This window comes from Ptiloglossa arizonensis, chromosome 1, assembly GCF_051014685.1.
Source record: "Ptiloglossa arizonensis isolate GNS036 chromosome 1, iyPtiAriz1_principal, whole genome shotgun sequence".
NCBI lineage: Eukaryota > Metazoa > Arthropoda > Insecta > Hymenoptera > Colletidae > Ptiloglossa > Ptiloglossa arizonensis.
The window spans coordinates 12,051,546-12,077,052 of NC_135048.1; the positions used below are offsets into that span (position 1 = coordinate 12,051,546).

General features: G+C 39.7%; 3 protein-coding genes across 4 annotated transcripts; 2 read left to right on the top strand and 1 right to left on the bottom strand.

Annotated features, from left to right (window-relative positions):
* Positions 1-12,302: 12,302 nt before the first annotated feature.
* Positions 12,303-19,319, bottom strand: Abi (tyrosine kinase Abl). The gene is made up of 16 exons (XM_076311632.1): positions 18,712-19,319; positions 17,472-18,137; positions 17,071-17,400; positions 16,725-16,982; positions 16,495-16,652; positions 16,331-16,429; positions 16,235-16,266; positions 15,872-15,905; positions 15,723-15,799; positions 15,511-15,576; positions 15,321-15,415; positions 15,098-15,118; positions 14,887-15,024; positions 14,125-14,454; positions 13,779-14,036; positions 12,303-13,706 (listed from the first exon to the last, which is right to left on the bottom strand). The coding sequence occupies exons 1-16, from the start codon at positions 18,722-18,724 to the stop codon at positions 13,543-13,545; spliced, it is 2,739 nt and encodes a 912-aa protein (XP_076167747.1). The 5' UTR covers positions 18,725-19,319; the 3' UTR covers positions 12,303-13,542.
* On the top strand, positions 18,887-21,309 carry LOC143154919 (TELO2-interacting protein 2). 2 transcript variants are annotated; one of them, XM_076327017.1, is made up of 5 exons: positions 18,887-20,066; positions 20,132-20,260; positions 20,335-20,487; positions 20,567-20,773; positions 20,842-21,309. In XM_076327017.1, exons 1-5 carry the CDS (start codon positions 19,530-19,532, stop codon positions 21,109-21,111), a joined length of 1,296 nt encoding a protein of 431 aa, XP_076183132.1. In that variant the 5' UTR covers positions 18,887-19,529; the 3' UTR covers positions 21,112-21,309. The 2 variants fall into 2 exon arrangements, with proteins under 2 accessions (XP_076183132.1, XP_076183123.1); XM_076327008.1 differs by having other exon boundaries at positions 18,892-20,066; positions 20,335-20,496.
* Positions 21,310-21,853: 544 nt separating this feature from the next.
* Cyp304a1 (Probable cytochrome P450 304a1) lies at positions 21,854-25,012 on the top strand. Its single transcript, XM_076323965.1, has 8 exons — positions 21,854-21,980; positions 22,170-22,421; positions 22,489-22,661; positions 22,729-22,998; positions 23,088-23,377; positions 23,442-23,698; positions 23,994-24,214; positions 24,653-25,012. Exons 1-7 carry the CDS (start codon positions 21,869-21,871, stop codon positions 24,173-24,175), a joined length of 1,536 nt encoding a protein of 511 aa, XP_076180080.1. The 5' UTR covers positions 21,854-21,868; the 3' UTR covers positions 24,176-24,214; positions 24,653-25,012.
* The last annotated feature ends 495 nt before the right edge of the window (positions 25,013-25,507 follow it).

The window sequence follows — 25,507 nt, forward strand, 5'->3', positions numbered from 1 at the left end:
TTACGCATCGACCTATCAAGTTATGTATCCAACCAACAAGTCATCTCTGCACAAATGACCGAACGTTCCAATTCACGTCCCGTGAAATGCTTCTATACCTAAGGTCTTTCCAGCCCTCGTATTCTTAACCATCGTCTACAATATCGTGATATTCGCGATAAGAAAATCAGGTCAAACATGAGAACCATTAGAACGATTAGAAACAATAAGAATCAAAATAATAAAAGAAAGCGTAACGAATCACAATTGTAAGCTGAATTATTGGGTTGTTTGGAAAGTCATTTCGTTCTTTTTTGGTGAAAATGAAACACGATTTTTTCAGAGTATATAAACATTTTGTTAAATTATATATTCTCCATTTTGGAAAACAAAATGACATTCCGAACAACCCAATACATAGTTCCTTCTACGTTGTTAGAATAGTCGAGGTTAAGTTTAAAGACAACTTTTGCTTGTACTCCGTCTTTGCGTAATAGTAATATTATTATTCTATATGATATATTGCACAAATAGTTTATACGTGTAATTAACAAATGTAGAATCTATAGTCTATTACCCTAAAAAGTAATACCAATTTATGATAACTGCTCGAGTAGCTGGATAACCGCGAAACTAGTAATTTTAGGTTAAACGTACACTAATACTCCTATTTTCAAAATTCATACTCAAACGAACTTTGCAATAAATACTAAACCTTGTATTAAAAAATAAAAACGAAGTAAACCTTAGAATCTCCTTTACGCCTCCATTTGCAAGGAAACTATTATCACTCACAGTCCCCAAAACAGTACAATGTTTCTAAGGAACGCCATTTTTTAAAAATACTCATAGATTTCTAACCTATACTAAGTGCAAGTCGATGTGTTCATAGAGTCAACAAAACTAATCCTATCCCTTTATTTTCTCTTATTCCAATAACACGATATTTGTTTCCTAAAATAGTATTCAAAGACGTACATTGAAATGTTCTCAAATTCGGTGCACGAGAGATCCCACGGAGATGCCTCCAAAACATTAAATCGTAGGTGAAGAACTTACATGGCGATTCAATCGTTCGTTACTACCGCCTAAAATTCAAATTCCGTAACATCGTCGCGTGAGCGATCGCATTACCGAGATCCGTGTTACGCGCGAAACCATCGGGAGATACAGAACGACGCGGTGCAGCGAAGAATCCGTCCGTGAGCGTTATTTTCGACACGGTGGTGGTGGTGGGGGGGTTTGAATTCCGGCGGGCCTGATCGATTCGCCGCGGAAAATTCGTCTTCAATTTCCGGGAGCGTTTGAGCGTGACGGGCGTCGAATTCCGCGTCTCTCGTCTGCACCGTCTGTGCCATTGGCCCGACGGAAGCACAGAGACGAGGACACACGGCACTTTGAGGTCAAAGAGAATTCGCGCGTACGGGGACATTCTCGTACCAGATCGATGGATCGGTGGTCGCACGAACCACGGCTAGACGATCGTCCGCGTTGTTATTTCAAGAATTCCAATTTTGACGAGGAGAACCGCACGCGGATTGTGTACCCGTTAAACAAATATCGGCGGGCTGAACGACGATGTTCGGGAACGAACTTGTTCGGGATACGTGTTTTTTAACGGGGACGTGTTTGGTCCGCGTACCCAATTGGTGCAATAATCTGCCCGCGATCGGCCATTTTTTTTCTCTCTCTCTCTCTCTCTCTCTCTACCGAGAAAAGTCGTACACTTTTGATAAACGGAAAGTTCGAATCGCAAATATCCTCCGGGATACACGGATGATAACTCGGAGCGGGGGTTCTTTAATTAAAATTACCGAGCACGTCTGAAGACTGTAACAAAGAAATTAGAAAGACTCTCCAGACCCTTCGGCAACACCTGTCGCCGAGTCTCTCCAGCATTCGGACGCATTTTCATCAAAATTCCACCCGGAACTGTTCCACTGTGTTCCAAGGGAAATTTATTTTTCATATTTTTAATAAATACTATGTACGGGGGCGATTCGTAAATACATAACTATGCTACTAAGGATGTATTTATGTACCGAAGTAAGTAAACGATGTCTTGTGAACTGTATTGGGTTGTTCGGAGAGTAATTTCGTTTTCCAAAATGGAGAATGTACAATTTAATCAAATGTTTATACGCTCTAAAAAATTGTGTTTCATTTTCACCAAAAAAAAAAAAAAATGAAATGACTTTCCGAACAACCGAATAATTCAGCTTCCGATTGCAACTCGTTACGCTTTCTTTTATTATTTTATAATAAAAGAGACCGACCAAAATCGGTCCTCGACTGGACCAAGGGACACGAAACCTAGATTCGGGTCGTTTGTCGCCCGAGCAGATTACGATAATTACGTCTTTAAGGAAACCACTCGAGGGACGTCCGTGTTTTTGCATCGTTTCGCTGGTGCAAAGGTTGTCAGGAATCCAGGATCGAGAGGTAACGCTTTTACCGCGAGGTCTAGGGTGCCTTTGGAGGGAAGATCCATCCGGATTACCCGCGAGAATCACTATAACAGCGTGACGTTAAATCCCAATGGCGCCACGATCAGCAATTTCTAAAGAAAAGTTGCCTCTGACCCATTAGGTGTCCCGTGACGGTGAATGCACGAACAAGGTGTCGTAAAAGTTGAGGATGACCGGTCGTGAAAGTTTATCATTCGTGACATCTTTAATGCCACGGGACGTACAACTTATAATTTAATAAAGAAGCCGAACAGCTTCAGCGACCGGCGTCGAGCAAACATTCTGCGCTATAAAAAGACACTGCTGAAGCATGGAGCACACTTTGACTCGCGTTGGTTCGCGTTAACGCGATTTCTTCGGCAGTGTACGAAAATATTAACAACACGCTGCAAAAAGTGGATATTCATAACTATCGAGGTTGATCTATACTTTGGTCACTCGCGACATTTACAATATAGTATATGTCCCCATTCGTTGTTCCATTGGCTTTAAATCGATTAAAGAACTATTAGGCAAGATCCTAAATTAATCAATGGCATTGAAAGAAGTCTCTAAAAGGTCTTTCAAAGTACTGATACATTTTTGAATCCTGTTTCGGATCATCGTGTCCGACTTGGACTTAAACAAATGATACTGGAAGAAGACTTTAGAAAGTTTCTCGAAGTATTGGTGAATTTTGGAATTCTGTTCCTACCTAACCTAGATCTAACTATTTTGGAAGAAGTCTTTAACACTAAAAGAGTATGCCTCCTTTTAGTTTGTAGAGAGGACTCTACAGGATGTCCCAATCATCACTGATCGATTTGAATTTCCTAACCGAGATCTAACTATACTGGAAGAAGTCTTTAACACTAAGAGTATGCCTCCTTTTAATTTGTAGAGAGGACTCAACAGTATGTCCCAATCATCACCAGTCGATTTGAATATTCTAACCCAGACCTAACCCATACCTAACTATACTGGAAAAGTCTTTAACACTAAAAGAGTATACCTCCTTTTAGTTTGCAGAGAGGATTCTACAGAATGTCCCAATCACCACCATTCGATCTGAATTTCGCGTTATTTTTAAAACAAAGCAGCTATTTGGAAGAAATCTGATTCCATTATTAACTCCCAAGTTTGTACTTTTAAATAAAAAAAAAACTATCAAGATTACTTAAACCGTTTGAGTTTCGTTCAAAAAGTAAATCGACCGGTGACGATCGGGACACTCTCTATACATTGACTACATATCCCCGTATTTACAATTCATTAGATTACTGAATACGCGAGATCCCGGCGTACGATAATCGACTCTGCGTTACAACTTGAAATTCACAACAGACAAAACACGGACCAAGATACATCTTCAATCCCGAGCATTCGACGATCCGTCTGCTCCCCGTTCTCGATCGTCTCGCACAATCCCCGCGATTAAACGAAAAGAAAGGACAACGCCGACAGCGCAGAAGCTCCCTCATTCACCATTCGCTCGCGGTCTTTCGATTGTCCGATCAGCATTCAGCCAGAAGGCAGCGAAAAGCAGATAGAAATCCTCGAGTTCGGTCCATTCGGTTCTGTCTTTGGATCCCAGAGACTTATAGTCCTTTCAATCAATCTGCTCCAGGACATCCCCTTTATGCGGATTCCGGTTAGTCGGCAGATCCCAGATTAATGTCGCCGGGGCTGTACTGGACATGCCGCCGGAGGCAGTCGGACAGGGAACATCGTTAGGTAGGCGAAGGGCCAAAGGACTCGAGATCGTCACAGGGCGGTGGTGGAAAGACAGAGGTGTCAGAAACCAACGGAGAACCACTGCCCTTTGTGTTCACGATCACCTGAAGGATTAGGAAGAAACGGAAGCGGCTCAAGTGTTCAGGACAGCTTAACGCTGCTACAAACGATACGGTTTTCCTTATTTGTGCTCGAGGATCGATCAACGCCCGGATACTTTTTACGAGCGTTCTCACGGAAAACGGTGTTTTTGTGGCCGCGCAGCCACGCGCTCGGCAAACGGAACGCGCGGCGGCCTGGGACCGCCCCGTGTGTCGAATCGATTTCCCATTAGGAGAAAAGGCTGAAGTGTCGCCGTGAATTTGGAAAAACGCGAAACCGGATCGCTGGGGCTTCTTTCTTTTTTTTTTTTTATTATTGTTTCGACCGAAGAGATTTCCCGTGTCTTTCGTCGAATTTCCCAACGTTGGGAAATTTCCTATCGTTATTACGGAACGGTATCGCGACAATCTTAACTTCAACTTTGAATAATTAACGATGAAAAAAATTCGTATAAATTTTCTCCTGTTTAAACTTGTTCCCAAGTTGTCCTGTTTAACCCTGTTCCCTATGTTTTGCACTCAACTCGGGAACAAGGTCAAAGTGGTCAAGTACGAGTACGAGTGTTGGGTACAAAAAATAGCTGTAAGTTGGGAACAAGGTTAAACAGAACACAGGCTTGCACGGAGAGTCTTCGTATACGCGAGCCACGTGCTGCGATAGTCCGTGCACGTCGACCGCTCGAGGAACAATGACCACGCGTAAACAGATTCGCGCGTAGTGACCAGTGGTGGGGGTGAGCGTAGAACGAAGTGGGGGTAGCTCGCTGGTGAGCTTGAGCGGCCACTCGATTTCGCGACGACTCGTCGATTTACGGTGCACCAACGATTCTACAGGATCGTGTACGACGATAGACACGCATCGCGGAGTTCTGGTAACTTGCACCCGCAGGGGTATTATCACTTTACATACCGCTTGGGTATACTTGGAAGTGTTCGCTGTGTCTCCCCCACCTATGATATTCCACCCTAGTTCGATGCAGTTCTTATACGTTCCACAAACTTGCTCCATCTATGCAATCCACCCGGAACTTCCCAACACGAGATTTAAAAATCTAAATCGCTCTTGAAGCGCGATCTCTCGATATCTACATAAAACTACCACGCGAAACTTGGTAAAAATTTCTGGATAGTCTCCAAATAACGTTAAAACTCGTTTGGTTAAAAACGGTGTATTCAATCAAACGAGATCATCTCAGATCCACTTCGACGTCCTTATATTCGATTCAGCGCCGCGAAAAGGGCAGAAGCAGGAATCGACCTCGATGTGCTTCTCACGGAACACGCCTCCCAGAGGTAATATCGCACTGAAATCTGGTTTAGTCCCCTTAGTCCTGCAAGGGACTACTGTCCCCCGATGGCTTATCCCTGAACCTGTCCGTAATTCCCCGCCTCGACTACTCGTAACACGGTACACGGTGTGCGTAACGCAAATTCACGTCGTCGGGGTGTTCTCCGTCAAATTAGAACGGGCCATAACGCATACATTACCGAAAGCAACGGTGACTCCCACTTGGACCGTCTTCTCCGTTCACGATGCGCGAACGAAATTGCGTTTCACCGCGACAACGTACACGTTTCACGTACGTTCGGGATTCATCGGCGAGTAAAGACTCGGTGACTCGAGTCGTTCGTATCACACGTGTGGTACGAATTTATCACGAACTTGGAAAATCGGTAGACAGAAACACGTTAGACGTTTTCACGAGACGATTTCACGTGGTCCCACGAACCCTCGAATCTATGGTAAATTTCTATTTATCGAATTATTCGGACTTTCTCGCTATAATGAGACACCAGGGGGAGAACCGGTGATGGATGCTGGTAGTCACGAAGAAAAGTGAAAGATTGTTCAATATACATGATTATTAACGGTATGTGAATGCCTACGAATGTTCACGAGTCCGGTGAACGGGGTCGAAGAATTCATTGTGTTACAAACAAACGACGACGAAAAAGAAACAAAATATGGGGATCCATTGTTTTACAAATCTGGCGAAATCGATGACCGAAACTCGTGAATATTTCAACGTTGCACGGAGTTGGACGAAAAACAACCGTCAAATTCGACGAACACTTGCATAACGACGATACACTTCGAGCATATCGCGAATTAGTTGCAGTGAACTCCGAGACTCCAGAAGCAATGTTCTTCTCGCGCGTTCTACGTAACGGTTAATAAGGAAACGAAGGGGAGAGAAACAGATCCAATAACGCAATTACGATAACAATTCACCGTGGAAATGGAAGCATCGATCCAACGTCGATTATCAGCCTCGAAGAGATTACGTTGCGGCATATGCGCGCGCTAATTTCAAACTGTCTTCCCTGTGCATCGTAAATCTCGTTAGTCTTCAATTATAGCCAAAGTTTCGAGATATGAAACTGGAATTAGGAGAAGGAACTAGTCCCGCGTCTAACCGATGATAGATACCGCCCGTTTCGTAAACAAACTAATTGCGAGATTGATGAACGGGTCCTGACGATAACACGTTTCGAATGTCCGATCGAAACGCGATTCGTGTCGCAGTTGGACGTTGCATCTCGGTGACGTTCGTCGAGGCGTAAACCACGAATTAACGAAATTGAAACGAGACTCCAGTTACGTTTCGCGAAAACCACAATTTTATCACCGTAATCGTTTTTTAAGCGAACAAAAAATGTGATACGTGGCAATCGTGAACAATAAGAGGCAATAATGTGAACCGTACCGTAGATCGATCGAAAATTTATGAAACGATGAAACTTTCGTGATTTTCATCGAGCGAGAAAACTTCGATCGAAGTGTATTTATATCCCTTCAAATGTAGTTCGAATGGTCGGCTGGGAAGATCGAACATCTAGTACGCGGTATTTGTTTAAACGAAAGCTTGTCGGTAACAATTTTCGCGGCGTCAAAAGCAATAAGAATTGACCTTGTTTTCAAGTTGTCACCGAACTACCGAGCGTCGGTAACGCATCGATGTTGGTCGGTAACTCGACGATATCGATCGCCTTAACACGATCCGTAACACCTCTGGAACAATGAAAAAGTTCACGTAGATATTGTATTAGGAAAGTCATTTTTCAAAAGTCATTTTTCAAAATGGAGAATATATAATTTAATAAAATTTTTGTACACGCTAAAAAAATCGTGTTTCATTTTCACCTAAAAAAAAACACGAAACGACTCTCCGAACGACCCAATAAAAGTGTTTTACCCTTCGATTGTCACCAAAATGGTCGCAACTTGCGTCGTTCGAACGACTCGTGGCTCGATCTGAATATCCATTGAAGCTACCTTACAATTCGATCGCGTTCGATGTCCCACTCGAAACATCCCCATCCTCGTCGTCTTTCCTTCAAGAATCACGATGACAACTGCCATCCTCTAACCGACGTGCATTCAACCAACGACACTTAAGATCCCAACGTAGTTCGAGGAACATCTGGCCACGCTAGTTGAACTAAGAGCGATGACGGAGCAGCTCGGAAAGTTCCTAGTAGCCGCGACAGCAAACCGCACGAAACCCGGTCCGGCCTTTCGACGAACCTATCCTCGCGACGCACCGGCTGGTGGACGCGCTTTCTCCTCGGATAGAAACTCGACAGCAGACCGGAAGCCACCGCGAATATTAATCCCGTTTCTTCGGTCGACGCCAGCCAACGTTCGTTCGATGTAACCACGTATAAATTCTCGAGTCCCTCGTCCGAGTCTCGCGGGTGTTATTGCAGTCACGTCACGAGGGATGGTTGCCAATGAAAAGGCGACGATTCACGACGCACCGCACAGTGGTTCGAGAGAGAAAAAAATTTGTGGAAAAATTTTTATTGTAAATAATGGGCGAAGTAAGAAGTTTTGAGCGTTTCTCGTTAGATGGCTTTAGCGAGCCGTATCTCACGATGTATAGGTTGCGTCTCGTCATGCGGTACTGCGACTTAAAAGCGACGTAACGCTTTAAAAAAAGGTCTGTAACCTTGAAGCGACTAACTTATCTGCGACGATTCGTCAAAACATGACAAGATCGATGCAGAGCAGCGACTAAGAAAATACAAAATGGTGTATATACGTAGCAGTCGAAACACAGCAAAGGATGTAGAATTTCATCGTGGTTCTACAGCGGTGGATATATATCGTCATAAACAAACGAAACAGAAGAAAAACTAAAAATGATTATCGACGAGAAGGATTTGAAATTATCGAGTAAATAGAAATAATGGGCGAAGTAAAAAGTTTTGAGCGTTTCTCGTTAGATGACTTTAGCAAGCCATATCCCACGATGTATACGTTGCATTTTGTCATTCTATAGTGCGACTTAAAAGCGATAAAAAATGGGTCACATACGAGAACAACAGGCGAAAAAGATCGTGGTCCAAGCGCAATGAGCCGACTCAAACGATCGCCAAGCCCGGATTAACGACCAAGAAGGTTTTACTGTGTGTTTGGTGGGATTGAAAGGGAATCCTCCACTATGAGCTGCTCCCATCGGGCCAATCACTCAATTCGGACCTGTACTGTCAACAACTGACCAGATTGAAGCAGGCGATCGACGAGAAGCGTCCAGAATTGGCCAATAGGAAGGGTGTTGTGTTCCATCAAGACAACGCCAGGCCGCACACATCTTTAACGACGCGCCAGAAGCTCCGAGAGCTTGGATGGGAGGTTATATCGCATCCTCTGTATAGCCCAGACCTGACACCAACCTATTATCACCTTTTCAAGCATTTGCAAAATTTTCTTGATGGTAAAAAAACTGGCCTCAAGAGAGGCTTGTGAGAATAAACTGGTCAAGTTTTTTACCAGTAGAGACGAGGACTTCTTCGTTAAAATCAGACATGTAGATTAGAGAAATTCGCTTGTAACATAATATCGAGTACTTTTTTCATCCACCGTAAATCGTGTTGTTCGGTAGATGTCTACATTTGTTCCCAACATTATAAGCGACACTCGATACTGCGTGAAACGTGAACGAATACCAATACACCAACCACGACTTATTTCGATACCCGTTTGATACCACGGGACAATGCTCGAGACCAGTATTAATGAGTGTCACGGATCGGTCTCGTTACTACTCGAGTGACTTTCTCGATTCTGAATTAGCGAACGACTCGCTACGTACTAGCAAAGCCCATGGAAGGGATATACTTTCGAGGGAAGAATAGAGAGCCCATTATTCGTCGGTACAAAGGACGTTCGCGGTGAATTCAGACAGGTGAGGGGGGGGCAGGACGAAGGTGAAGGTACGACGGATATTTCAAGATTCGATGGAAGGACGAACAGGATGACAGGTGAACGTGGAAGGGGATATCGAGGCCGGGAAGTTGGTCGCGGCTGCCCGGGAAGACGGTATTAATCAAATGAAGCGGTTTCTGTTACAAGCCGGGCGAGGATGGGTCTGAGCTGGCTGCCGGTACCCAGGGGATAATCAATCTGGAGAATTAGATCAGATAGCTGGCTGTACGTGCGCCAACTCCGTCTCCTTAGATTTATCCAGTCGCCAGGAAGCCTGATAAAGCGTCGCGCGCTTCCTCGATATCGAATAAATTCTACGCTTTTGCTTATCGGACAGGCACAATCGTTCGCGGTTTTCGTCGAATTTATCGGGGAACGTCCGTTGCTGAAGTGCTGGTGTCATCAACGTTTCCAGACGATTAAATTGTCAAAACTTGTGTTTTATGAACATCGCGCGCAGCAACCTTGGAATAGTACGGACACGAAACGTGTCGAGACCAATCTCGAAATACTTTAAACACAGTGTCTCTACGTTCGAGACTTTGTACAGGTAATTTGAAAATGAAATTCAGTTCGAGGTGATATTTGTTGGAAAATTATTACAAACAACGACGACTATTGGATCAGAAAATTTGGAAGTAAACTAAGAAAATATGGAAAGTTGCTTCAACCGAGGTGTCACAAAGTGGAATGTTTAAAGAGTACGCCAATGTACAAGTCTGAGCGAAACAAAGGCAGTGCGTATGGTGGGAGTAGCTCTGGTCGGTGACCTTCGGCGGCCAATTGATCGTGCCTAACACTACGGTGTGTCCCAATCGTCACCGGTCGATTTGAATTTCGCGCTATTTTTAAAACGTCTAACCGATTAACCTGAAACTTGACATACGTCGTCTAGGCAGATGGGAGATTAATCGTGGAAAAGTACACTGTGAAAGAACGCGTGTAAATTATTCGGGCGTGTCACGAAAAATCGCTATCTTTAACGCTAACGATTCGAGAAAAAAAGTAAATCGACCGATAATGATTGGGACACCTTCTAGAATTACCGATGGTAGTTTCATGGTATTTTCGAAGTTAGATAGGGAAGAGGCAAATTAATTTACGAGTACCCTTAGTTGTCTTTTTCAATATTATAAAAAAAGACACCGTTAGTAGTTAAATAATTTTAAAAAGAAACTTGAAACAGGTTAAATTGATCCCTTTGATAATTCTAGTGTCGAACCACCCCGATGTTAATGTGTCGTGAAAACAAAACTAGCAACTGCAGCAAAAATGTAGAAGTTACTTCACAGTGCACAGTAACATTCTGAAAAAAAATCCTGCGACTCGATTCTTTTCTCCAATGAGAGAAAAAGGGGTACAAACTCCACGATGATGCAAAATTATTGGAAAATGATATTGGTGTATCACTGGACAAAATCGACCACCGACGCGAGATACCTAAAACTTCCACTATACACACCGCGACGATAAAGATATCGAATAAATCTACAAGTTGCAGCCCCCGCGAAATAAAAGTCTCAGCAATCATCGTTCCAGGCTATACGACGTTCCCCTTGTTATCTCGACGCGAATCGTGTGAGACGTTTTTAAATTGAAATTTCGAAACCGACGATCTCGGCACGACGACAAGAGGAACGTCGGGTGTCTCTCGACTGTACGATGTATTACGAGAATGAGTAATAATAAAAAATAACGTTCCCACGCTCCCTTCAGCGATGTCTTATTTTCGCGCGACCTCTTTTAAGCGTGACGTACGAGGATATTCTGCCGCGGCGCGCTGCTCTCAAAACTGCGCCCTGTTTTCATCTCGACCGTGGTACGTACGCCACAGAAATGGAAAAATTCACCAAGATCTCAAAATATATGAGACGACGGTTCCCGCAAAAAGTATCTCTCTTTCTCTTGCGACACGAAGCCCGAGGACGAATCTTTCGCAGCGTAAATTTGCGTACGTAACTTGCGCAAAACTGGATCCCGGGGGTATCATTACTGGCTTAAAAGAGAGAACGCTTGCAGCAGGAAGCTGGTCCCTGTGCTTCTTATTCGTATACGAGGGAAGAATCTACGCAAACCTCGGGGAAATAATTTAACCGAGGATTGAACTGGATCGCGGAAGGAATCTCGAACGAGGCGTACACGTTTGAAGCAATTTCACGATCAATGTCAATACCTTCATGTTCGAAGATCGTAAACCAGTGTTTTCAAAACTAGGAAACCTTATATCCCAGGAATAGGGGATGGATATTTTTCAAATGAAAAAATATGGACAATTTACACGTTTACTTTTATTCGTACGTAGATCGTCGAGGTTTAACAATTGTCGGTGTATATTTTGCAGAAACGTCGCGTTGATTAGTGGAAAATTGAATTAAGAATATTTATTCCCAATTGTGGTGAATCGACGAAATCGATTTAATTTTGAATTAATTACGTAGATTCTCTTCTTTTCTAGAGGAGCGACTTTAGAAAGTAAAGAAAAACCATTGTTTTTTTTTCAGAAAACATTCAACCAGAATTCTCGCGCGAATTGCACATGCAAACCGAAAACTCCGATGGTACGAAGATGACAAGCGTTCTGGTTTCGTGACTAGAGTCGTTTCAAGAGCATTTCGTCCAATTTACGATACCCTCCAACGTAAGTCGATTTCAAAGGAAATTAAGGGCTCCCGTTTCGCTCGAAGCAACGGTTTTGCGTGCAAAACCGAAAGGTATTTCTAGGACAAACGTATTCGATTGTTGAACAGGGTCACAAATTGCAACTGGATAAACGACGAACGGAACCCATGGAAAACTCGCATACGTTGCGGTGAAAATTACTCGAAATTTTATTGCAGCATTTTTTATTCAATTATAAATACAATCGTGATTGATAGATTCGCTCGCGGTCTTCGTCACTGTCGAATAAAAACGCGGCATTAAAAATTCTCCGATGATCCCAAAAATCTCTGTACTCTCTTTTCGGTTTCTTTCTACTCATGAATCCTACTACACTGGAGACAATTTCGAAACGGTTAATCCTCGCGGAAACGAAGTTCTTATTGTCTATGCAAGCATCTTGGAGCGGAGAAAGGGAAATTTAAAGTACATCAGGAGGGAAACGGGGGAGGACACGACTGGGTACGTTAACTGGCCAATTACATGGTACTTATATCTGTTTTAATAGTTCGCTAATGACTTAATTAGCGCCGCACAATGTGCGAATATTATGCGGGGCTCTCCGAGTGGCACGCGGCGATGCACCGCAATGCCTGTCTAAATGAAATCATCGAGTCCTAAACGATACATACATTAATTGACTGTGTTACAGGATTCGCTATGAACTGACGTAAAGAGCAGGATTGTGGGACGATCTTTGCAACGTGAGAATTATTTTTCTATTTTATTTGTATGATAAATAAAATACTAAAGTAAATATATACTATAGATTATTAAAATAAACTCCTTACCCTATGCGCCGTTATCCAGGATGCATTCGACTTCCTGAAAGCAATACATATGTTACAAAATTTGCGTTCGATGCAAAGTGCTAGGATTCTCGTTAGACAGGACGTTTGGTATTTTGATTAGACGTTAGCCTATCGCTAACGCCACCTCGATTACACCTAAGTTACATAAATACAGTTAACTACTAACGTATTGCATAGTGGAATAATAATAATTACAGGTCCTTATCTATATATACGTATATAAATACGATCCGTTGTGGGTCGAGATAAAATAACGCTCACCGAAGGGAATACTATTTACCAAAAAATATACTTTCTCATGTCGATACGAAGATGGAGTAGTTTGATTTTTAGAAAACTCACGTAATATTTAAGATTTTTTTTTTTTTAGGAAGTGTCTGTAATTACAGTTTTATTGTATCGTATATTGTGCTATGTCGCATCGTTCCGCATCATTGTAACGATCGACAGATCGATATCGACCTTAACGTTACGCTTATCAATACTAAATAAGATATTAAAACCAGGGATTCGGTTGCGTCCCTTAATTTTGCAGTCTTTCTGTGAACAAAGATCATTCACAATTTTGATACACTTAAATGCAGAGTCGAGAGAACTTATTAAAAGCAGGGCTCTACATAATTTCCGGGGAACAAACCCGTTATACCATCCATGACCCCCTCCCACCACCCATCATCATTCTTTTTCAATACATAAATTACAGAACTTTCCTGGAAGCTCAATTCATCTTCCTTGTCAGCGTAATAATCGTAAACTGCAACCACTAAAAGGGTAATACTTCATTATAGTTCGATGCTACCTAAAAATTGTAACACTCAACAACATTCCACCGTACCTTTCTCAATGTAATTCTTTGGTACCCAACCCGGTAAGTCTTTCTTGTCTGGCACGATAGGCATATTAGCTCCACTGGACTGCATGGGTCTACCGAATTGCGGGTGTTCTTCCTGTTCCGGTGGTGGTGGCGGCGGCAACGGTGGGCTACTTGCACCGCTACTCCTACTGACTTGATGCGACAGTCTATGTGGTAAAGTGTGATGACCACCGTACTCTGCCATATTGCCAGTTATACCAACCAGTGGTAATGGTGGTGCTGAAAGCAGATAATAAGCAGCTCGTGTAATTTAATTGCTTCCTCTGAAATTCAAATTTAAAACAAAAAATTGAAAAATATTACTTACGAGGCATGCTGTTGTGTTGTTCTTGAACGTATCCTGCTGTCACACTGGGTGGTGCAGATGATGGTGTTTGAAGATGACTTTGCAACGGATGAACTGTTCCTACTTGGGGTGGTGTGGTATGTTGCGTTACAATGTTTGCATGGACATTGTGATTTGCATTATGAGTTGCGTGAGATATGTTATGAGCATTTAAAGGTAAGGTACTATAACTAGGACCGTGTTCTCTTCTAGGGTGACCCAATGGATAATTGGGTGCATAATGACTAGGAACTTGAGGTTGAGCGACTGCAGGTGGTGTCCTGTACTCTCGCGATACTTTACTCAATGTTCCTGCACGAAACAAGGTTAACCTCGTGTTATGTAAATATAAGAAAAAGCTGTACAATACATTTTGTACTTACCAGTTCTTACTGTCTGAGGAGTAGGTGGTTTTGTTGTAGACATTTTTCAAATGAAAAGATATGGACAACTTACACATTTAATTTTATTCGTACGTAGATCGTCGAGGTTTAACAATTGTCGGTGTATATTTTGCAGCAACGTCGCGTTGTATTAGTGAAAAATTGAATTAAAAATATTTATTCCCAATTGTAGTGAATCGACGAAATCGATTTAATTTTGAATTAATTGAAAGAAACTTTGGAGAAAATTTTGTACGTATAATTTCGCGTAGAAGACGCGTAGATTCTCTTCTTTTCTAAAGGAGCGACTTTAGAAAGCAAAGAAAAACCACCGTTGTAAACTATAAAATAATATACGCACCGATTTTCAGATGGAAATTAATTCTTCGGAGAATTCTCGCGCGATTTGCGCATGCAAACCGAAAACACCGATGGTACGAAGATGACAAGCGTTCTCGTTTCCTGACTAGAGTCGTTTCAAGAGCATTTCGTCCAATTTACGATACCCTCCAACATAAGTCGATTTTAAAGGAAATCAAGGGTTCCCGTTTCGCTCAAAGCCACGGTTTTGCCTGCAAAACCGAAAGGTACTTCTGGGACCAACGTATTCGATTGTTGAACACGGTCACAAATTGCAAATGGGTAAACGACGAACGGAACAGTAGAAACGTTGAACAGAACCCATGAAAAATTCCCATACGTTGCGGTAAAAATTACATGAAATTTTATTGCAGCATTTTTTATTCAATTATAAATACAATCGTGATTGATAGATTCGCTCGCGGTCTTCGTCACTGTCGAATAAAAACGCGGCATTAAAAATTCTCCGATGATCCCAAAAATCTCTGTACTCTCTTTTCGGTTTCTTTCTACTCATGAATCCTACTACACTGGAGACAATTTCGAAACGGTTAATCCTCGCGGAAACGAAGTTCTTATTGTCTATGCAAGCATCTTGGAGCGGAGAAAGGGAAATTTAAAGTACATCAGGAGGGAAACGGGGGAGGACACGACTGGGTACGTTAACTGGCCAATTACATGGTACTTATATCTGTTTTAATAGTTCGCTAATGACTTAATTAGCGCCGCACAATGTGCGAATATTATGCGGGGCTCTCCGAGTGGCACGCGGCGATGCACCGCAATGCCTGTCTAAATGAAATCATCGAGTCCTAAACGATACATACATTAATTGACTGTGTTACAGGATTCGCTATGAACTGACGTAACGAGCAGGATTGTGGGACGATCTTTGCATCGTGAGAATTATTTCTCTATTTTATTTGTATGATAAATAAAATACTGAAGTAAATATACACTATAGATTATTAAAATAAACTCATTACGCTACGCGCCGTTATCCAGGATGCATTCGACTTCCTGAAAGCAATACATATGTTACAAAATTTGCGTTCGATGCAAGGCGCTAGGATTCTCGTTAGACAGGACGTTTGGTATTTTGATTACACGTTAGCCTATCGCTAACGCCACCTCGATTACACCTAAGTTACATAAATACAGTTAACTACTAACGTATTGCATAGTGGAATAATAATAATTACAGGTCCTTATCTATATATACGTATATAAATACGATCCGTTGTGGGTCGAGATAAAATAACGCTCACCGAAGGGAATACTATTTACCAAAAAATACACTTTCTCATGTCGATACGAAGATGGAGTAGTTTGATTTTTAGAAAACTCACGTAATATTTAAGATTTTTTTTTTAGGAAGTGTCTGTAATTACAGTTTTATTGTATCGTATATTGTGCTATGTCGCATCGTTCCGCATCATTGTAACGATCGACAGATCGATATCGACCTTAACGTTACGCTTATCAATACTAAATAAGATATTAAAACCAGGGATTCGGTTGCGTCCCTTAATTTTGCAGTCTTTCTGTGAACAAAGATCATTCACAATTTTGATACATTTAAATGCAGTGTCGAGAGAACTTATTAAACGCAGGGCTCTACATAATTTCCGGGGAACAAACCCGTTATACCATCCATGACCCCCTCCCACCACCCATCATCATTCTTTTTCAATACATAAATTACAGAACTTTCCTGGAAGCTCAATTCATCTTCCTTGTCAGCGTAATAATCGTAAATTGCAACCACTAAAAGGGTAATACTTCATTATAGTTCGATCCTACCTAAAAATTGTAACACTCAACAACATTGCAACGTACCTTTCTCAATGTAATTCTTTGGCACCCAACCAGGTAAGTCTTCCTCGTCTGGCACGATAGGCATAATAGCACCACTGGACTGCATGGGTCTACCGAATTGCGGGTGTTCTTCCTGTTCCGGTGGTGGTGGCGGCGGCAACGGTGGGCTACTTGCACCGCTACTCCGACTGACTTGATGCGACAGTCTATGTGGTAAAGTGTGATGACCACCGTACTCTACCATATCGCCAGTTATACCAACCAGTGGTGATGGTGGTGCTGAAAGCAGATAATAAGCAGCTCGTGTAATTTAATTGCTTCCTCTGAAATTCAAATTTAAAACAAAAAATTGAAAAATATTACTTACGAGGCATGCTGTTGTGTTGTTCTTGAACGTATCCTGCTGTCACACTGGGTGGTGCAGGTGGTGGTGTTTGAGGATGACTTTGTAACGGATGAACTGTTCCTACTTGTGGTGGTGAGGTATGTTGCGTTACAGTGTTTGCATGAACATTGTGATTTGCATTATGAGTCGCGTGAGACGTGGTATGAGCATGTAAAGGTAAGGTACTATAACCAGGACCGCGTTCTCTTCTAGGGTGACCCAATGGATAATTGGGTGCATAATGACTAGGAACTTGAGGCGGAGCGACTGCAGGTGGTGTCCTGTACTCTCGCGATCCTTTGCTCAATGTTCCTGCACGAAACAAGGTTGACCTCGTGTTATATAAATATAAGAAAAAGCTGTACAATTCATTTTGTACTTACCAGTTCTTACTGTTTGAGGAGGAGTAGGTGGTTTTGTTGTAGGAGCTGGTCCTACCATAGCAGCACCTAATCCCGAACCAGTGGAAGCTGCACCTAAACTCTGTACGCTACCCTGACTACCACCGCGTTGCTTACTCCTAGGAGTACCACTACTACGTACTCCGTGTCCGATATCGTCCAAGATTGTGTAATCTATACTTTTTCTCACATACTTAATTGGTTTTTCAGGATTTGCCGGTGCAATAATTTTGTACTGGCGTACTGTAATCTTATTCGATGTTAAGACTCCTATTTCTCTTCTAGCTACTTTCTCTTTGTGTATCATAACTGTCTGAGCAATATGGTTCATTTGACTTTCCATTTCAGCCAATTGGGATGTTTGCAGATCCAGCAATTGTAAAAAATTATAGGCAAGAGTATTTATTTGGTAGGCTACACTAGCCAAGGACTGAGTTGTAAAATTCTTTGTTTCTTCCAAGGCTATTCTTTTGTTTTCTGCTTGAAAGTAATTTGCCTCGCAATAATCAGCAACCCGTTCAAGATTTATATGATTATCTGCAAGATTACTTCTCCCTTCTGGGATTTCCTGACCAAGAAATGCGGCTAGTTCCGCCATGACTTCTGAATCACTGCCTACTCCCGACGACACACAATAAGAACCCGATCCTTAGAAGAATCAGAGTAAGACGCGATCAGATTTATAAAAACATGTTTACAATGTATATGATTTAGATCAAGGGTTCTCAATTTGGTCACAAATAATTCCACAAGATTTAGATATTAAATGTAGTTTTTAAAACCGGGTCACGATTGAGAACCCCTGAATTAAATGACTTTGGAACAGATTGTACAATCATCGTGTTTCAAATGATACTATTTGGGACGTGTCTATCGGCGAAACAAAATGCAAACTGAATTTAGATAAACAATATACGAACAATCATGAATCGCACAAATTCGTTCACTTTTGAAGAGAATGAGGTTATGTAACTTTCACGACCGTTCATACAGTGTTTTAAACGATATAGGTAAAACTTTAAACGCCTTTTTATCAAATGTATCTTGTTCAAATGTGGAAATGAGAAACTGACAATCGTAAAAACCGTTTGAAGGGCGGTGTCTTGCATGCAGGAAGCAAGATGGAGGCGAAACTCAAACGATCGACTCTAATATTATCTGGTTGGGAATGAAACACCGAATGACACAATAAATGATATGAAAAAATAGAAAATGAACTAACGGTACTCAGCCATATCGTAACTACCAGCTACTACACCTTCATTAATTCATAATTACCAAGGCTCTTGAAATTTGACGGAAAGCAAACGAGCACGGTTTACGTAAACGCGACACGATGCTCGACTCGAGCGAGCAAAATATGCGCGATACACTACTGGGCGGTGTTTATCGGAATTTCTTCGCTATTACGACATAAACGTTCTCGAACTCCACTAAAATCGAAGCATAGCCACGCAGCTGTACACCCGTGTAAAGAACAGACAAATACATGTTAAACGACGCGACGAAAGAAAGAACAGTAGCGTGAAAGAGATAGAAAACTCACTCGCGAACGACAGCTCGTGCGAGAAAGGAAAGATGACAGACACTTCGAGACCTCGTGAGGATCGTATCGATCACTGTTTCGATGCATCGAACGATATTACAAAATACAACAATTACATTGTAACATTTGCACAAAAGCTAGATGAGTGAAGCAAAATTTTGGGAACAGTTGTTGCATTGAACGTATTCGATGGTCCGATAAATCGAAACCTCTGTTGGTCGTCACATGTTGGAGCGTAACTGTCGGTAGGTTCTGATTGTTTGTTGAAAACTCGGAACGTTTGAAGCAGAGAAGTTCGTGAAAAGAGTCGACGATCGTTGTCCCTTCCTGATCGGGAGCGTCAGATTCGATCAATGTGCTATTGTTCAGTACGATTTGGAAAATGATAGTTACGGTGTGCATGCGCGAAACCAGCGAATTGTTGCGGAAAAGTTGATTCGCGAGGTGGCGATCGTTATTTCTCGTTGGGACTTCTTCACGAGTACGCCACAAAAATGAATGATCTTCTAAAAGAGCTTGAGGCTCTGAAAATCTCGGGCGATTTTTCCGAGAGTGGTTTATGGTCGGCGTGTATCGATCTCGTTCAAAAGAGTTACGCTCCTGAAAAGACAGTCGGTGCTAGTCGACCATGCGAGGAGAAAGACTTCAGAGAGTACAGGCAAATAGTGGATAGAAATTTGCGAAATATCAGGTGCATGCTTCAACATATTGTTACCAGTCGCGATCAAGGGAATGTGCAGATAGATTTGAACACATCAGCGGTCAGGACTTTTGCCATTAACTTGTTGTTACTTGCTGGAGAGCATCATGAGAAGAACATTTGGAACACCGCAGAGTCTGTATCTATTTCCAAAGAGTTACTTAGTGGAGTCTTTCAGTTGTACAGATGCCAGAGCATCTCTGAATTTTTAACAGAGCAAGACAATTTCACCACAGTATTGTTAACGTTAAGACACAAACTAATGAAAGACACTTGGAAAGCTTATCCAGCAGCCGTAGCATGTTACAAATGGATTTTGTATCAAGTTGAGGTTTGTAGAATTGGTTAAAGTATATACATTTGACAATGTATTAAGATTTATACTCTATTCCCTAGAAACCAAGTTTGTACAACCATATTGGCGATGTTCTTCCAACAGCTTTAATAATCGTTGACGACTATGTGCCAGAAAATGTTGTGATAGGTCTTGAATGTTTATATCAAATTATTCAACATTCTCATTTGGTAAAAATCAATATTATATGAATTATTTGTTATGTGACAGTTTGGTTACTCACTTGTATAATTTATATCTTTAGAAAAAGGGATTAATCGATAATGGATATGCCAAAGTAATATTTCGTGCTTTAGAGCTTTTAACATACGACAGAGAAGCCAAGTACCTGATATTGGTATATTCATGTATAACAAGTTTATTAGCTACTATCGAACACTGGGATAATACATTAAATGTATTTGCAGTAAGATCTCCTGAACTTGACAGATATATTAATTTAAACACAGATCTCTTAATGCTATGTATTATTACAGTGGACACAGCGTGATCATATTCTAGCTACCCTGTTAGAGAACATGGAATTCGAGCAAAATGTAGAACTGAGACGAATTTATATGCTGTGCTTACCTCAACTACTGACTAACTTTAGTTGTGCCAAATGGTGTGAAAGGTTAACAAGAATACTTTCTGAATATTGTGAACATCATACAGACCTCCGAACATTAAAAGCAACGTTAGAAGTAAGTGTCTTCAGATATAATTTTAATTGCTATTATTGTATTCTATAAATGAAACATAATTTTTGTAGACTGCCAAGAAATTCCTTCTGATGTTTCACCTACGGGTAGCAGCTCACTGTGTACCTCTATACACTGCATTCTTGAAATTGCATTTTGATTTGACAGAAACACCAGTATTTGATAAAGAAATAATGCAAAATTTGGAGGATTGCATTTGTTTGTTATATAAACTGTCTCCAAATGTAGGTTGTGCTATTATGAATGATGATCGAATGCGATCAGTGATTAAAAATAGTTTACAAGTAGTATGCTTAGGCGATACCAAATATTTTGAATGAGTGAACTATACAAATTTGTTTTAGAATCAAATCTAACAAATTATGGGCCACATTATTTAAAAAAAAAGAAAACATTATTTTTTGTAGTTTCTTAGGATATAATACAATAAAATATAATGGATAGTACTTAGTCGCCTTATTTGTGATTTAAAAAATAAATGTATAGTACATTTGTATTGTAAAATAAAGATTTTTGTTAGAATATGTTTTTGTCAAAAATGTTTATACCTCAAATGAAACAGGAACTATTCCTATTTTATATTTCGAAAATATTTTCTCTTATTTAATTACAATCATCTGAAAAAGACATTCGATTATTTTAAATTAAATTGCCTACCACAATCATTTTTAATTATTCTTCACCATTGTATGTGTAAAATTTTTTTTTTCTTTTCTCTACTGTATCTACAAAACATTTAGCGCGTAAATAATGATACGAAACGATAATGAATGTGGGACTCGTTTAAAAAAGCATGTAACACGAGTTTATGGAAGTTCAAATTTAATCAAAATCAAAGCAATTTGAATTTGATTACATCTCTGGACTTTGAGTTTATATATTTCCTAAGAATTAATTTAGTATTTACAAAAATTGGAACATCCGACTTCATATTATACGAAAAGAAAAGAGGCGGTTATCTGTACGCGAGTAACGTTTGATATGAGATGTATTGTATAGTACACTTTTTCACCATTCTCTTCAAGATACATACACACTTTGTTAGAAGATACGTGAAATACTGTTAGGAATCATTTCATGTTCAACACTGGTGCCAGAATGTCACCCTTTCTGATAGTGATATTATTTGTTATTGTAGTATACAAGTTCTACAAATTCATCACTTTTATGCCACCAAATACACCACCATGTAAGTTTTATTCAATATGAACAATACAGAATTATCTTCAAGCAAGTTTTATTTTCTAGAAACACTTCGTGTGATACCTTATCCTTCTCTTAGTATTCAACCTCCTCCTTTCTTTTGCAATTGCTTTCTATTCTTCTTCCTACTACAATTTCAATATTTTCTAAAACATTTCTGATTCATTTATAACAGGTCTTCCACGATTACCATTTGTTGGATCTTACTGGCACCTACTTTGGGGCAATTACCAATATCCTCACAACACTGTCCGTTATTACATAGACAAGCTGCAATCCAAAGTTGTTGCTTGCTACTTTGGTCCTATTTTTGCTGTTATTGCAAATGACTACGCAAGTATTAAAGAAGTATTCAAAAAGGAGGAATTCAGTGGCAGACCTGCCGATGTGGACGTCGTGAAGGCGAGAGCGTTTGGAAAGAAATTAGGTACTTCGTAAAGAACATTTAATATTCTCGCGGTAATGTAAATTACACCTTACATGCGTGATTCCAGGAATCTTCTTCACTGAAGGATTATTTTGGCAAGAACAAAGGAGATTCGCCCTACGACACATGAGGGATTTCGGTTTTGGTACAAGACAAGTTAAGTATGAAGAAGACATGATGGAAGAAGTTAGTCTGCTCATCGATATGTTGAAAGACGGTCCCATTAACGACAAGGAAAAGGTACTTTCCAAAAAAAAATTGACAAAGTTTTTGGTCGATTTACTAATGATTTTTATATTTTTCTCAGACATTCTTAAAGAAGGGTTACGCGCTTTTTCCGGACATCTTGTACCCATATTTTGCAAACAGTATATGGGATATAATGTTCGGCGACAGATTCGATCGTGTAGAACACCATAAGCTGAGATACTTTTGTGAAGCTGCCATGATATTTCAAAGGGCTGCCGATACCACTGGTGGAGTAATTTTCCAAAGGAAATTTTTTAAATACTTTGGAAACACGTTCGGATATACAAATATCTTAAAGGGGAATTACCGTCTAATAGACTTCATCAAGGTGCGAATTTAATCTAAACGCGAAAATTTATAAATTTTCAATTTAATATTTTTTACTTTGGTTGAACAAAACTGCTGTACTTGTTGCAGAAATATTTATATAAACAGAAAGACTCCCATTCTAACGATAACGATAGAGGACTGATAGACATATATCTAAAGGAAATGAAGAAACAAAGTCCAACGTCTACTTTCTCGGAAAAACAACTGATTATGACTCTGGTCGACTTTATGTTCCCAGCATTATCGGCAACACCAAGTGTTATTGTTCACGCTGTCAAATGTGTCATGCATCACCCAGAAGTTTCAAGAAAAGTACAAGAAGAAATAGACACAGTGGTTGGAACTGGAAGATACGTCACGTGGGAAGACAGAAATAAGTATATTACACATTGTAACATTCTTTTTTGGGAAGAAATTACCAACGACATCTGATTCTTCTAGTTTACCATACACAGAATCAACGATACGTGAGGTTCTCAGATACGAAACACTGACACCGTTTGGTGTGTTTCATAAAGCGTTAAAAGATACTACTCTTTGCGGTTACAATATCTCAAAGGACACGATAGTTATCACGAACTTAGCGGAGATGAACAACGATCCTGATTTATGGGGCGACCCGAAGAATTTCAGGCCGGAGAGGTTCCTTGACGAAGACGGGAAATTAAGCAAAGATCTCTCGTTTCCTTTTGGCTTAGGTATGCGAAAAATTAATTCTTTGACAAAAACATTAATTACAATAATAAAGTATCATGCCATTGTAATGTAGATAAAAGTAGTTTCTAGTCAATTAAATTTGTTTGTACTCAAAGTACTATTAACAGTTATTTTGTACTGTACCCATAACGATATTAATTTCAATACAATTATAGTATTATGCTGAAATCGTGAAAACGGTTTCTACATCTGCTTATTCGATAACAAATTGCATTGAAACTAAACAATGATTAATAATGACGTATAAAAAATAGACAGTAATACTCTCTTCTTCAGGTCGTCGCGTATGCGCAGGAGAAACTTTCGCGAGATATAATATGTTTGGAGTGTTTGCCGCGTTGATGCAAAACTTTAACTTTTCATTTGTGGAGGGTGAGCCGACTGGACTAAATGACAAACTACCTGGTTTAATCGTGACACCGAAAGAAACGTGGATTCGAGTGGAGCCACGTCGTTAATTGAAGAGTGAAGTAATCAAAGGCCGATTTAATATTTCCGTAAGCGTAATATAAATTAAAGAATTCTAATGTTATCAGAAAACTTTAAAAAAAACATTAAAGACAAAAAGTGTCTTGTACGAAATTGTTGAGTTAAATTAAGTTGAAAATAGTTCACTGCAAACACGTACATGATTATTATATTAAATAAAACAAATTTAAAGATAGGTCTATTCTTCGTACTACATGCACAAGATTTGCAAGTCCATAAACCTGATGATTAGTCATGGTTGTACATATATTCAATATTATACATATTTCTTTACATTCTGTTAAAAAAAAAAAATTAGAAAGGAACTGTTGTTATTAATGCCACTATTATTGTAACTTTTCCTGCTGTGGTAATAAAACAAAACTATAAATACACTTAAGTTTCTAAGAATGAAGGTGAGGCATTATATGGAATTTATATGCTATAAATTTATTTTATAATTTCAGATAGTCAGAGACAAATGTTACATTGCATTGGACTAAACACAGATAACAGATAAAGGTTTTTAGAAAAGTGGCCTACAACAAGTATCATTACTTATACTATCCTGTAATCTAAAGAGATGTTGTTCTAGAATATTCAGTGTTTATGAAATAAAAATATTATGTACAGATATTGCCATGATGAAGAAGATAGGGAAGATGCGCTTACTCTTATGTGCAGTAAATATTAAAAACTTACTTAAGTATATACACTTTACTGTTAATCTTCCCAAATTTTCCATGTCTATTTTTTCTTTTTATACAGAGTGTTTATAGATTTTTGTCAAATACTCAGTGCCATTGAAAATAAATGTTCAATTATGATTACAATCTAACAATTATCCCAATAATGTTTATTTTAAAGTACAAAAAGTACTTAAAAAAAAAAATGAGTAAAAACTGCCTGAGAATTTTTTAATTCTAAAGAAAACGTGATAAACAATACAGTTTACAGTATTCTTAATAGTACGCAGATGGGAAAGGAATAGTACATGAATAAGAAATTTTAATAATAGCTTTACTTACATTTTGACTATATGTTAATGTGTACTAGAAATAATTTACCCATCAAAATTCTAATTGAAATTCAATTACTTCTTCATATCATTGTTGTGCTGACAAAAACCATTAATTGATAGCTTTGTAAAAATAAATTTCAAACATAGTTAAGATAAATACATAAAATTTCAACATTTTATTACAATGTATTATAAAATTTATATAAAAATTAATTCAAAATTTTATGCATTGTTCATTTTTATACTAAAATTTTATAAGAATATAATTCAAATACTAAATAAGTATGTTTTTTTTATGTGA

Bases quoted from the DNA above. Each gene is read 5' to 3' on its own strand.
- LOC143154919 (XM_076327008.1), top strand. From the start codon at position 19,530: ATGAATGATCTTCTAAAAGAGCTTGAGGCTCTGAAAATCTCGGGCGAT. The intron at 20,067-20,131 runs GTTTGTAGAATT...TCTATTCCCTAG, and splicing joins GGATTTTGTATCAAGTTGAG to AAACCAAGTTTGTACAACCA. The intron at 20,497-20,566 runs GTAAGATCTCCT...GTATTATTACAG, and splicing joins ATACATTAAATGTATTTGCA to TGGACACAGCGTGATCATAT.
- Abi (XM_076311632.1), bottom strand. The intron at 16,430-16,494 runs GTTTAATAAGTT...CTTTGTTCACAG, and splicing joins GAAATTATGTAGAGCCCTGC to AAAGACTGCAAAATTAAGGG. The intron at 15,577-15,722 runs GTCAATTAATGT...CTATTAAAACAG, and splicing joins ATAGCGAATCCTGTAACACA to ATATAAGTACCATGTAATTG.
- Cyp304a1 (XM_076323965.1), top strand. From the start codon at position 21,869: ATGTTCAACACTGGTGCCAGAATGTCACCCTTTCTGATAGTGATATTA. The intron at 21,981-22,169 runs GTAAGTTTTATT...CATTTATAACAG, and splicing joins GCCACCAAATACACCACCAT to GTCTTCCACGATTACCATTT. The intron at 22,999-23,087 runs GTGCGAATTTAA...TACTTGTTGCAG, and splicing joins GTCTAATAGACTTCATCAAG to AAATATTTATATAAACAGAA.